Raw genomic sequence first — 13,130 nt, forward strand, 5'->3', positions numbered from 1 at the left:
AAAGAGCTGATAAAAGTTAAGTAAAAACATTCCGATGAGTTCAAAGCCAATATTCTGAACGACTTTAAGGATGGTAATACCAATGACACAAAGAATTTAGCAATGAAGAGATGGTCTGAGATAATGGCATTGACTTTGGACACAATGTGCTTAAAGCGAAAGAGGAATAAAAAAAATTACTATACCCCAGTGTTTCACAACCTGGGGTTGATTTTCCCCTCAGGGGTATTTGGCAATGTTTGAAGATATGTTTCATTGTCACAGTTAGGGGGAGCAGGTTACTACTAGTATTTGACTGCTAAACATCCTACAATGGGCAAGAGAGCCCTCAACAACAAAGAACTACCTGGTTCAAAATTTGAATAGTGCTCAAGTTGAGAAACCCTACTATAGGTTGCGAAAATAACAGAAGAAAAAGCAAAGAAGAAGTCAGGGCAGGAATGTAGATCCGAGAGGGAGCACAAAAGCGACAATTTATTCCAAGAGTGCTGTTCTCCAAGGAAGTGATCATTCAGAGAGAGAAAATTAAAGGACCAGGGTGACAGGATTTTTGAAGACTGACAAGGTGACGTAAATATTTACAGGGCTTACAAATAACGGGCACACATGATACTCTTAATTAAAAAAGTTTCTAAAACTAAAAATATGTAGGTTTGCATTGAAACTGATACTATTGAAGAGGTATAAAATTACCATTGTTCCCAAAGGTAATGGAAATGGGCTTTGTCTTTATTAGTAGGAAGTGATACAGAATTATTTGCCATATTAAAAATGCTTACCTTCAGTAACTGTCCCAGCACCACATGATTCTGTCAGTCCATAACCCTGACCAATTGGGCAGCAGAAACAGACATTCATGAATCGGTGTGTCTGAGGAGACAGCGGCGCTCCTCCAGACAGCATCATCCGGACATTCCCTCCCAGCAGAGCCTTCACTTTTTTAAACAGTAACCTGAATAAAAAGAGGGATCAATTCTTTTAATACATGCATATATTATTCTTGGCGACACGAATTTATAAACTCTAGGAAAGATTTCTCAACTTTAACTGAACATCTGAATTTCACAACCATGGTGATAATAAAAGGTTAACAAAGCAACAACTAGTAACACCTTGAAAAATGCCAGATAAACTCTTAAAAATGCAAAAAAAAAAAAAAAACCCCATGCAATGTTGGGAAAGTGCTTTGACACACAGCAAAGGAAAGAAAATGAGGATGTCAAAGGAAAAAAAAATTAAAGTTATCTTTGGAACATTTCGTCATCTATCTTATCAACCTTCCAATGAAAAATGCTTCCCCATCTCCATGCCCCAGAAATTAAAATAACTGTTATATTCCTCTTTTACTACACTATTTTATGAATACAATAAATCAGAAAACTTGATGCAGAATAAATCTTGAAAATCAATTTTTTAGTTAGAAATGACACTGTTTTTAAACTGAAGTGTCTTGACTCAAAAGTCTACTTTAGTTTTTCATGAGACCAAATTTTATAATTAAATATTAAATATTTACTCAATTATTAAAATTTGTTAAACTGCCAAGATCGGAGTTCAGCGTCCTCTGCTTGATGGATAAGCAATGAGGCTTAGAGGGGAACAAAAGAGAAAAACCAACCTTATGATCCTGGTGGTGATGCTCAAAGTAAATTAACTTACCATGTACTTACTCATCTTCCAGATGTAAAAATCTGAAAAGATTTACAGGCTCAAACTACAGAGTCTGTAAAATTTACTTACAGATTGCAAAGTGGTGCGTCATATCCCTTTTTGATCTGTTCCAACTTGTAATCATACCCTATCTTGAATAGAGTTTTCTGAATATAGTTCATCTCTTGAACTTTGCTCATAACATTCTTGTAAATTCTATCCATGATTTCCTAAAAGGTAAGTAAAAACATTCAATAATCTGCAAAAATTTACACCAACACTGAGACAGTCTTTAGTTGAAGATACCTTATTGACAACATCTTAGGTAAAAGTCTTTAGTGTAATGCACATATTTACTTTATCATATTATTCACTTCACTAACTTGACTTGTTCACTATTTCAAAAAGACTAAGGACAAGTATAGGGGTTTCTGCAGTTCTATACACTAAGCCTATCTAAAATTTTAAACAATGTTAATCAGGGGGGTAAATAATGCATTCACCTCTCACAGAAAGATAATTTTTTTTTTAGATTGGCACTTGTGGTAACATCTGTTGCCAATCTTTTTTTTTTCCTCTTCTCCCCAAAGCCCCTAGTGCATAGTTGTATATACTAGTTGCAGGTCCTTCTAGTTGTGCTATATGGGACACCGCCTCAGCATGGCTTGATGACCAACACTAGGTGCATGCCCAGGATACAAACCGGTGAAACCCTGGGCTGCTGAAGCGCAGTGTGCAAACTTAACCACTTGGCCATGGGGCCGGCCCCAAGACAATTTTTTTTTTATTATTTTCTTTCAAATACATTCACCTACTCTCAAACAGTATCGAAATACCCAACTGTGTTGAATCTAATCCTGATTTTTTTCTCTTTATCTACCTTGTGACTCCATACAGCATGGCAGAAAGCGTTACAGCTTCTTAAGATTCTTATGTCACTGTAATTTAGGCATTTCTATCCATTTTAATAGAAGCTAAGATAACAAAAAAGAATAGTATTTTTGCTCAAAGCTCTTTGAAAATCCAGAAGTAGGATGAGCTTTGGGATAAACTGACTCCCAAGCTAATATACCCAAAACAGAAAACAAAACAAAAAACCCAGACTATCATTAAATGATGTTTTCTTGAAATTATTTAGCACAAATTAACAAGAATTATTGCATAAGCACACCTATTTACAAATACCTAGTTTTAAATATTTAAAATAGCAATTAAAGTAAATTTAGTTGCGCTACAATGAAAAACTTCATGGACGGCTCTTTCGATATTCGAATAGAGCCATTGACAAATGAGGACAGCAGAACCATCCCTTGCATCATGCTAAGTGAGCTAAGTCAGACAGAGAAAGACAAACACTGTATGATCTCACGTATATGTAGAACCTAAAAAAGCCAAACTCATAGCAACAGAGAGTAGACTGGTGGTTGCCAAGGGCTGGGGCGGGTGGGGGAATGGGGAGATGTTGGTCAAAGAGTAGAAACTTCCAGTTGGAAGATGAATAAGTTCTGGGGAACTAATGTACAGCATGGTGACTATAGTTAACAAGACTATATTATATACTTGGAAGTTGCTACAGAAGTAGATCTTAAATGTTCTCACCACACACACATACATAAACGGTGACCATGTGAGGTGATGGATGTAACTAATCTTATTGTGGTAATCATTTCATAATACATACATATATCAAATCATCATGTTGTACATCTTGAACTTACACAATGTTATATGTCAATTATATCTCAATAAAGCTGGGGGGAGGAGAGGAAGGCCACTACTGCATTCAAGCATGGTCCAATGTTGTTTCCTCCACTTCCACAAAAGGAATCACTATCATATAACTGAAATATTTGTCTTGATCTGTGACTGAGGAACCCCAAAAGTTTCCTAAAAGGGCTTTAACACCCCATAACTATCCCTCTTAAAAAAGTGTATGGGATGTTGAGTGGACAAAAAAGCATGAGAGTGAGACAGATGTGTAAGAACCACTTTCAGTGCTCCTTCCAACACTAGATCTCAACCACAGGCACAGACAGGCCTCAATGAGTAAGGAACACAATACAGTTACGACAAGTTGGCAGGATTTATTGCTAGCACACTAAGTCACCATTTATTGCAACCTAATATTACATGATGTTCAATTGACTCACTGCTTATAAGTAGTGATTTATTGTGAATTCTCACACTGTGAGTATTACAATACTAAATGGATCTTTTATACTGACTCCAGAAAAGAACAAACTCAGAAAATAGAATCTGGCAAAAGCAATTGCCAATAAAAAGGTTTTTTTAAAGGCCTATTTACAGAGGAATGGGAGGAGCTAAGGAAACCAACAAGGCTGGGGGAAGCATCAATGGACTAGTGACATGGGAGATCATTTACTATCCCTAGGCCTGAAGAAGTAAGAGGAGAGAAGTGTTATTGGAACCTGGATTGAGAACTGTAGCCATGGGAAAGATCTGCTTACAGCCAACGGGAAAGAGACTGTCCAATGAGTGCCTGACAACTGCCAAAAAAAAAAAAAATCGCAGGCCAGCAGGGAAGGAGCAAAGGCAGTAAGTATGCAGACCTCCCTCTCTCTTCCCGTCCTCTGATCTCATGAGTGCCAACAATTGGCTGAACTCAACCAGAAACCAAAAGGCAAACAAACCCTGGTAATTCATCCACAGAAGTTAGCCTTCCAAGACACAAAGTAAAGAAGAATGGACAATGGACAATTAGAGGATACACAGCAGATGAGCTAACTCCTTTTTATCCTTCAGGCCCAAATTCAGACATTACTTCCTAGACTCCTGGACCTTTCCCCCTCCCTAACTATGTGCTCTGATACAGTTTACTAGGGACTCCTGTACACTGGGTAATAAAGCCAACATGTTGATTCTCCGAACAAAACAACAACAAAAACAATCCTAAAAAGACAGCCACAGTGGTTAACAAGGCTGGTATCAGAGAGGTAGAGTTCAAGCTTTGACTCCAGCACCTATGGGCTGTGTGACCTTGGGCAAGCTTTTTTCTTTATAAAATAGGGATAACAGGACCCACCTAGCAGATTCTTGGGAAGGAATAAGTGAGATAATCCATCCTAAAGCACTTAGCACAGTGCCTGGAACATAGTAAGTACAGGCATACCTCGTTTTACTGTGCTTTGCTTTACTGCACTCCGCAGATATTGTATTTCTTACAAATTGAAGGTTTGTGGCAACCCTGCATTGAGCAAGTCTATTGGCACCATTTTTCCAACAGCATTTGCTTATTTCCTATCTCTGTGTCACATTTTGGTAATTCTCCCAATATTTCAAACTTTCTCATTATTGTTATATTTGTTGTAATGACCTGTGATCAGTCACCTTTTTGGGGGGGTGTGTGTGTGTGAGGAAGATTGGCCCTGAGCTAACATCTGTTGCCAATCTTCCCCTTTTTGCTTGAGGAATATTGTCGCTGAGCTAACATCTGTGCCAATCCTCCTCTATTTTATGTGGGATGCTGCCACCGCATGGCTTGACAAGTGGTGCCAGGTCCATGCCCAGGATCCGAACCTGTGAACTCCAGGCTCCAGAAGAGGAGTGCAGGAACTTAACCACAACATCACTGGGCCGGCCTCTGTGATCAGTCATCTTTGATGTCACTATTACAATTGTTTTGGGATGCCACAAACCAAGCCCATTTAAGATGGCAAACTTAACCAATAAATGTTGCATGTGTTCAGACTGTTCTACCAACTGGCTGTTCCTCCATCTCTCTCCCTCTCCTGAGGCCTCCCTATTCCCTGACACATAACAATATTGAAATTAGATCAATTAATAACCCTACAATGGCTTCCAAGTGTTTCAGTAAAAGGAAGAGTTGCACATCTCTCACTTTAAATCAAAAGCTAGAAATGATTAAGCCTAGTGAGGAAGGCATTGTGAATGCAAAGGAAACGTAATTGAAGGAAATTAAAAGTGCTATTCTAGTGAACACATGAATGATGAGAAAGTGAAACAGCCTTATTGCTGACATGGAGAAAGTTTTAGGGGTCTGGATAGAAGATCAAACCAGCCACGACATTCCCTTAAGCCAAAGCCTAATCCAGAGCAAGGCCCTAACTCTTGTCAATTCTGTGAAGACTAAGAGAGGTGAGGAAGCTTCAGAAGAAAAGTTTGAAGCTAACAGAGGTTGGTTCATGAGATTTTCGGAAAGAAGCCGCGTCCATAACACAAAAGCGCAAGGTGAAGCAGCAAGTGCTGATGCAGAAGCTGCAACAGGTCATCCAGAAGATCCAGCTCAGATCATTCATGAAGACAGCTACACTAAACAACAGATTTTCAATGCAGACAAACAGTCATATATTGGAAGAAGATGCTATCCAGGACTTTCATAGCTAGAGAGGAGAAGCCAATGCCTGGCTTCAAAGGTTCAAAGGACAGGCTGACTCTTGTCAGGCAGCTGGTGACTTTAAGTTGAAGCCAATGCTCATTTACCACTCCAAAAATCCTAGGGTCCTTAAGAATTTATGCTAAATCTACTCTACCTGTGCTTTATAAATGGAACAAGAAAGCCTGGATGACAGCACATCCGTTTACAACATTGTTTACTGAATATTTTAAGCCTATTGTTGAGACTTACTCCTCAGGAAAAAAAATTTATTTCAAACTATCACTGCTCATTGACAATGCACCTGGTCACCCAAGAGCTCTGATGGAGATGTACAATGAAATTAATGCTGTTTTCATGCCTGCTTGAAACTTGAACTGAACACAACACACATTCTGCAGTCCATGGATCAAGGAATCGTTTTGAGTTTGAAGTCTTACTATTTAAGAAACACATTTCATAAGTCTGTAGCTGCCACAGATACTGATTCCTCTGATGGATCTGGGCAAAGTAAATTGAAAATCTTTCGGAAAATACTCACCACTCTAGATGCCACTAAGAACATTTGTGAGCCAGCCCTGGTGGCCTAGCAGTTAAAGTTCAGAGCGCTCCACTTCGGCGGCCTGGGTTTGGTTCCCGGGCACGGAACCACACCACTTGTCTGTCAGTAGCCATGCTGTGGTGGCAGCTCACACAGAAGAACTAGAAAGACTTACAACTAGAATATACAACTATGTACTGGGGCTTCGGGAAGGGAAAAAAAAAGGAAGATTGGCAACAGATGTTAGCTCAGAGTGAATCTTTCCCAGTAAAAGAACATTCATGATGCATAGGAAGAGGTCAAAATATCAACATTCACAGGAGTTTCAAAGAAGTTGATTCCAACCCTCATGGATGACTTTGAGGGGCTCAAGACTTCAGTGGAGGAAATAACTGCAGATGTGGTGGAAACAGCAAGAGAACTAGAATTAGAAGTGGAGCCCGAAGTTGTGACTGAATTCCTGCAATCTCATGATAAAACTTTAATGGATGAGGAGCTGCTTCTTATGGACGAGCAAAGAAAGTGGTTTCTTGAGATGGAATCTACTCCTGGTGAAGATGTTGTGAAGATTGTTGAAATGATGACAAAGGATTTAGAATATTACATAAACTTAGTTGATAAAGCAGCGGAAGAGTTTGAGAGGCTTGACTCCAATTTCAAAGGAAGTCCTATTGTGGGTAAAATGCTATCAAACAGTATCGCATACTCCAGAGAAATCATTGATGAAAGGAAGAGTCAATCAATGCAGCTGACTTCATTGCTGTCTTATTTTAAGAAATTGCCACAGCCACCCCAACCTTCAGCAACCAGCAGCCATCAGCATTGAGGCAAGACCCTCCACCAGCAAAAAGATTATGACTCAATGAAGGCTCAGATGATGGGTAACATTTTTCAGCAGTAAAACATTTTTTAATTGAGGTATACACATTTTTTTTAGACATAATGCTATTCTATTGCACACTTAATAGACTACACTATAGTGTAAACCTAACTTTTATATGCACTGAGAAACCAAAAAATTCCTGTGACTTGCTTTATGGCAAGATTCGCTTTATTGCAGTGGTCTGGAACTGAACCCACAATATCTCTGGGGTATGTCTGTACTATGCTACCTATTATTAGCATCATTTTATTATGCTTTCCATCAGAAGCCTCTCTTTTCAGTTTGCAAACTTGCTGAATTCTATAGCACCCCTAAATAAGAAGGCAAAGGCTACTCTGACTTAGTCTAATTCTTCGGTTATTTGGTAATTTTGTAATTAGAAGCTAAAAGTAACCACAGAGCATCTTCCATCTGCAATTCTCAGAAAAATGTGAACTGAATACTTCATTATCTAATCTCAGACTTTCCATGTGCAAAAAGAATTCTGTGAAAGATACTGGGATAAGATTTGAAGTCTGGTCATAATACAAGCAGTAGTGATATACACTCCCGCTGGGGTTTCTGAAGCCTGAAAGTGCTAGAATATATTTGATTATACAATTTTAAAACATGGCACTAAATATTTTAGAATGTATCATTACAAGGGTATAAAATGTAACATCTTGTTTTTGTAAAAGACAGTATTTCACAAAAGGGTTTTGAATACCTAGAATTAAGCCTTTTTTCCTTTGGGAGCTCTCTCAAATGACAGTTTTCTTAATCACCATAAGAGAGTCAGGAGGCTTGGATTCTAGACTCAGCTCTGTCACTAACCAGCTCCAAAACCCTGGATAGGCTGGCTCAGCTCTCTAGGATGATAGCCTAGGTGTCCTCATTTTTTAAATTCAGTGATTAAACAAAATGATCTTTACAGGATATTCTACCTTTAAAATATTATGACCAATTCCTGCATTAAGTAATTCGAACTAGGTGATTTTCTTTTTTAATTTTTTTTAAGATTGGCACCTGAGCTACCATCTGTTGCCAATCTTCTTTTTTTTCCCCCTCTTTCTTTCTCCCCAAATCCCACCAGTACATAGTTATATATTCTGGTTGTGGGTCCTTCAGGTTGTGCTATGTGGGATGCCACCTCAGCAGGGCTTGATGAGTGGTACTAGGTCCACACCCAGGATCCGAACCGGCGAAATCCTGGGCCACTGAAGCCGAGCACGTGAACTTAACCACTTGGCCACAGGGCCAGCCCCTGAACTAGATGACTTTTATCACCTAATTTTCAAGTATCAGCAAACACTAATAGGCACACATTTCAGAAATCTGCCATTTCATCTTTCTCAACACTTATCTAAGGCTTGAAGGAACACATTGGCCATAATTTCATCAAAGTAAATTTTTTTTTTTAAGATTGGCCCTGAGCTAACATCTGTTACCAATCTTTTTTTTTCCTTCTTCTTCTTCTCCCCAAAGGCCCCCAGTACATAGTTGCATATCTTAGTTGCGGGTCCTTCTAGTTGTGGCGTGTGGGACGCCACCTCAGCGTGGCTTGATGAGCAGTGCCATGTCCGCACCCAGGATCTGAACCAGTGCAACCCTGAGCTGCCAAAGTGGAGCACGCGAACTCAATCACTTGGCCACGGGCTGGCCACAATAAAATTATTTTAAAATGGACACAAATATCTAAGAGCATTAGTTTTTAAAAAGTTCAAGGCCATGCAGTTAATGACATTTATACTCTGTACTCACCGGAACAGCGGCCATGAGTGTAGGCTTCAGTACAGTGCAGTCTCCTTTGCTTCCTTTTTTAATTTTGCTGGACTACATTTTGTAAAAAAAGGTAAATAGGATCAGGGAAACCAAACTTAGCAAAAATTGCTATAAGTCAATTAACAATAACAAAGACAGAAATTTACACGTGGAATGTGATCTACTGCTCTGCTATCTGTTACAACTATCATAGCCTATAAGTCTGAAGGGTAACTGCTTTAGTGCTTTGCCCTAAAGAATGTTTCTTCCAGCACATTTAAGCCTTCCTTAGAGGAGAAACTCTGATCCAGAATAAAGGAGAATAAAGGAGAATGGGATATTTTGGTAAATTGAGCATTCTTATTAATAACATATCAAACATAGCACAGACCATCCATTTAAAAAAAAAAGAAAGAAAATCCTCAACGAAGGTAGATTGAACAGTGAAACAAAACTGAAGATAATTTTAACTTTTGCTGATTAGCCAAAAGCCAAAGGCACACCTCAAAGTCACCACTATGACTGTCAATTAACATCACATAGAAATACTAACTGGATAACATTTTGATTGATAGAACACTAAAGACACTGCCAGGTGACCATGTGGGGATACGCACATATATACATAAACGTGTATATATTTCTTCTTCCTTTCTTTCTTATATACATAAGTGCTACTCGGGATTTCACATGTCAGACCAGTAGGTAGAAAAATTGATAAAGTTGCTCACTGAAAAAGGTAGATAAAAATAAGAATCTGCTACAATGCAGTTCATTAGTCTGTAAGTTCAGATGTATCACGTGCTAGCCTTGGCTAACACAGGCAAGAAGAAACTCAGCCTTAAGAAGCAGTGTGATCCACCAGAACCACCAGCAATGTCACAGAGAAGATTCTGCTGGGAGAACTCAATTGCTTTTATTCTACTTTTTTTAAAGATGGATAAAGGAAATAAAATAACTCCTTGTGCTTTATGTATGTGCATGTGTGTGCACATTTGCAAGTGGAAACCTACACCTGCACATGCACACTGCACACCGGGGAGGGCTGCTCTGCAGAGAGAAAGATGGGCTCCTATGTCCTTCAAGTCGGAGCTGCCCTCCACGTGCTGCTGACCACGTTTTGCTATAGAAAGTGGTTCCAGGGTAGCAGCAGCCACAAGGAGCCCTTACTTGCTTTCTTTATTATTCTTACTAATATTTCAGTTCTTGTCTTTATTATGATCACACTAACTCTAGTTATGACAACATCAGTATCATCTGCTGACTTCCAGTGTGGTGCCCCTGGCTTTTCCCCCCTTTTTCTGATTTCTTATATGAGGGAAATTCCTGGGGTTTGGATTCCTACTCAGATCGAGACTCTTTTTATAATAAAGTTTATTAAAAAGGTAGGTGTGAATGTCCCTGACAGTTTTGTAACAGGCTTCTAATGTACTACTTGGCCTAAGAGACGGCACGAATAAAGTCAGACCAGCAAGAGACTCCAACTGCCCCTTCCGCACACTGAGGCTATTGTTTTCAGAAAGGCAGTGAAAGCAAGCATTGCCAGTCTGTGGCTGCTGAACTTCCCCAAGAGGCGAAAAAAATCACACTCAAAGCTCACTGAAAGATTTTTCACATGTTGAGAACATCTCTAAACATAAGAAAAACCCAGTACATTGCATCAAAATGTAATCATCGCAGATTTTTCTAAAAATTGTTCTATAATTTAAGCCTCAGTCTTATTCATAGGTCTATTTTGACTTTACTAGAGCAAGTCCTGTTTATTAGTTTATTTGACAGTTTACTTATTCTCTGCATTACTATGCTAGCAGATTTTAAATATCAACTTTTAGCTGAGTGGTATGGTTAAATACAGCAGCTCTCCATCTGACAAACAGGTTGTGCTCCTGCAAGTACAGGTAGATAGCTGACTAGAACACAAAATATTTTCTCATAGAAAAGCCACTTAAAAAGCTGGTTGGATTATCCTTGGGGAGGATAAAGGGACACACAGGACATTCTGGGGTACAGGGAATGTTCCTTTTTTCTTGATCCAGATGATGATCATAGAAGTCTATACATGCATGTGTTTATCAAATTTCGTCAACCAGTATACAAATAAATCCAAAAATATCTACTTAACATTTTTATCTTAATATTATACAACCTACCTAACCTCTCTCTAAAATGATAGTTCTATAAAAACAGAAAAAGTATTACAATTTCTAACTATAAGCACCAAGGGCACATCTTTTTACCAAATGCATGCTCCATCAAGCCTCTCAAATAAAAGGTAGGATTGCGTGGGGTTCTGAAAAATAACAGCTGGCCCTCCAGTGATCGGCGTGGCAGAAGCCACACAGAGAGTGAAGTCATTCCTACCTAGACTCAGTTTCTTTGAGCATTCTCAACCCCACAGCTGCCTTAGAAGCTCTTTTTTCCCAACGTCTGGCTGAAGCTTTTCTATAACAACCATTCCAAAGAAGAATTTAAACAGAACTGTCAACAGTACGTATTAGATGTGCAATTTTGAATGGGCTTAAAATACATGAGTTACCCTACCCATTGTTGGGCTTTCTGCTATGAAGAACAGGGAGAAGGGACTGAACCCTGACTCAGTGGAAAGCTGAGGGCTGCCTTTGGACATGCTGCAGTGCTATGCAATAGAACTTCCTGCAATGATGGAAATGTTTGGTATCTGTGTTGTCTAATATGGTAGCCACTAGTCACACGTAGCTACTGAGAACTGGAAATGTGACTAGAGCAACTGAAAAACAGAATTTTTCTTATTTAATTTTAATTAATCCGAATTTCAATACATGGCTAGTAGCTACTGTATTGGACGGCACAGCTCTAAAGAAAACTCACAGCAAAACTGGGCCAAAATTGTACCACCACATCTCCCAAAAAACCCACCAATGTTTGTGGATACTATATCAAAAAGGCTCAGTGTATTTATATTCTCTATTCTCTATCCTAGCTCTGCAAAATAAAAACCTAATAGAGAAATATAAGATAAAAGTAATTATTAATGCCAAAATAATGTGAAAATACGTAGATAAATCAATGCTAACAAATCCACAAGGTTATTTACTACAGCTACATTTTGAAGTCAAGGAAAAACTTTTAGCTGAATTAAAATATCTCATGTTTTAGTAACACGTTCTCAGCCAAACACTGTAACTTTATATGATCATGCCAATATACTGAAAAGCTTGTCACCTGGTCAGAGAGAGTAAGTGGAGAAGAATATCCAATCCTACAGCCATAGGTAAAGCAAGATATCTCTGCGGTCAATTCTAGTACGTGAGCCAAAGGCAAGTAGCCAATGTATGTGTCCTTTGGTCTAAAACAAAATCAGAGAAACATTTTAGTCATTCTTAAAAAGGCAATGTAAATTACAAATGTGAATAACCTTATCATTTTAATATAGATTGAGTTTAGAGAATGGCAAGCATGTTCTAATTTCTAAGAAGAAAGTTGAATAATCTCCTCTTACCCCAGCCCGGGAATTCTCTCACACTGGCCTGTCATGCCAGCTATCAAATTGCTGTGATGCATCATCACTCCCTTGGGGCGGCCAGTGGAGCCACTGGTGTACATGACGATAGCCATGTCCGAAGGCGCTGGTCTATTTGGAGGAACGCTCGCTAAATGAATGAAAAAGCACATTTTCCTCAGTCTGAAAGTTAAATTGCTAAACAAAGAGATGATATTCAGATTTTTGCATAATGATAGACGACTGAAAACAAATGGTCTATTGATAATCAAAAGAAAAGCAGTTATCAAATTCTAGTTAAATGCAGTCAGAATTTCAAACTCAATTTGGCCCGTTTTCTGGATGTGTAGCCTAATCCCTGTCTGCTCGTGCGTCTCCACAGTGTTGTACACAGAGCAGTATTGTGGGAGGATTTCCAGGACGTTGGAAAATCAGGAAGATGAGAGGATCGTGTGTAAGCCTCTCAGGCCTCAGTGTTCTCCTC

General features: G+C 38.9%; 1 protein-coding gene across 24 annotated transcripts in view; it reads right to left on the reverse strand.

Moving 5' to 3' along the window:
* Window positions 1-13,130, reverse strand: part of ACSL4 (acyl-CoA synthetase long chain family member 4) — a 151,036-nt gene that overhangs the window by 22,492 nt on the left and 115,414 nt on the right. For all 24 annotated transcript variants that reach the window (XM_070603846.1, XM_070603851.1, XM_070603836.1 and 21 more), the window contains 5 exons: window positions 12,647-12,797; window positions 12,370-12,493; window positions 9,169-9,240; window positions 1,741-1,880; window positions 780-952 (listed from right to left, as the gene is read on the reverse strand). In XM_070603846.1, coding sequence (XP_070459947.1) covers window positions 780-952; window positions 1,741-1,880; window positions 9,169-9,240; window positions 12,370-12,493; window positions 12,647-12,797 — 660 coding nt within the window. The remainder of the gene's footprint in view (window positions 1-779; window positions 953-1,740; window positions 1,881-9,168; window positions 9,241-12,369; window positions 12,494-12,646; window positions 12,798-13,130) is intronic.

Source organism: Equus przewalskii, chromosome X (genome assembly GCF_037783145.1).
Source record: "Equus przewalskii isolate Varuska chromosome X, EquPr2, whole genome shotgun sequence".
Taxonomy (NCBI): Eukaryota; Metazoa; Chordata; class Mammalia; order Perissodactyla; family Equidae; genus Equus; species Equus przewalskii.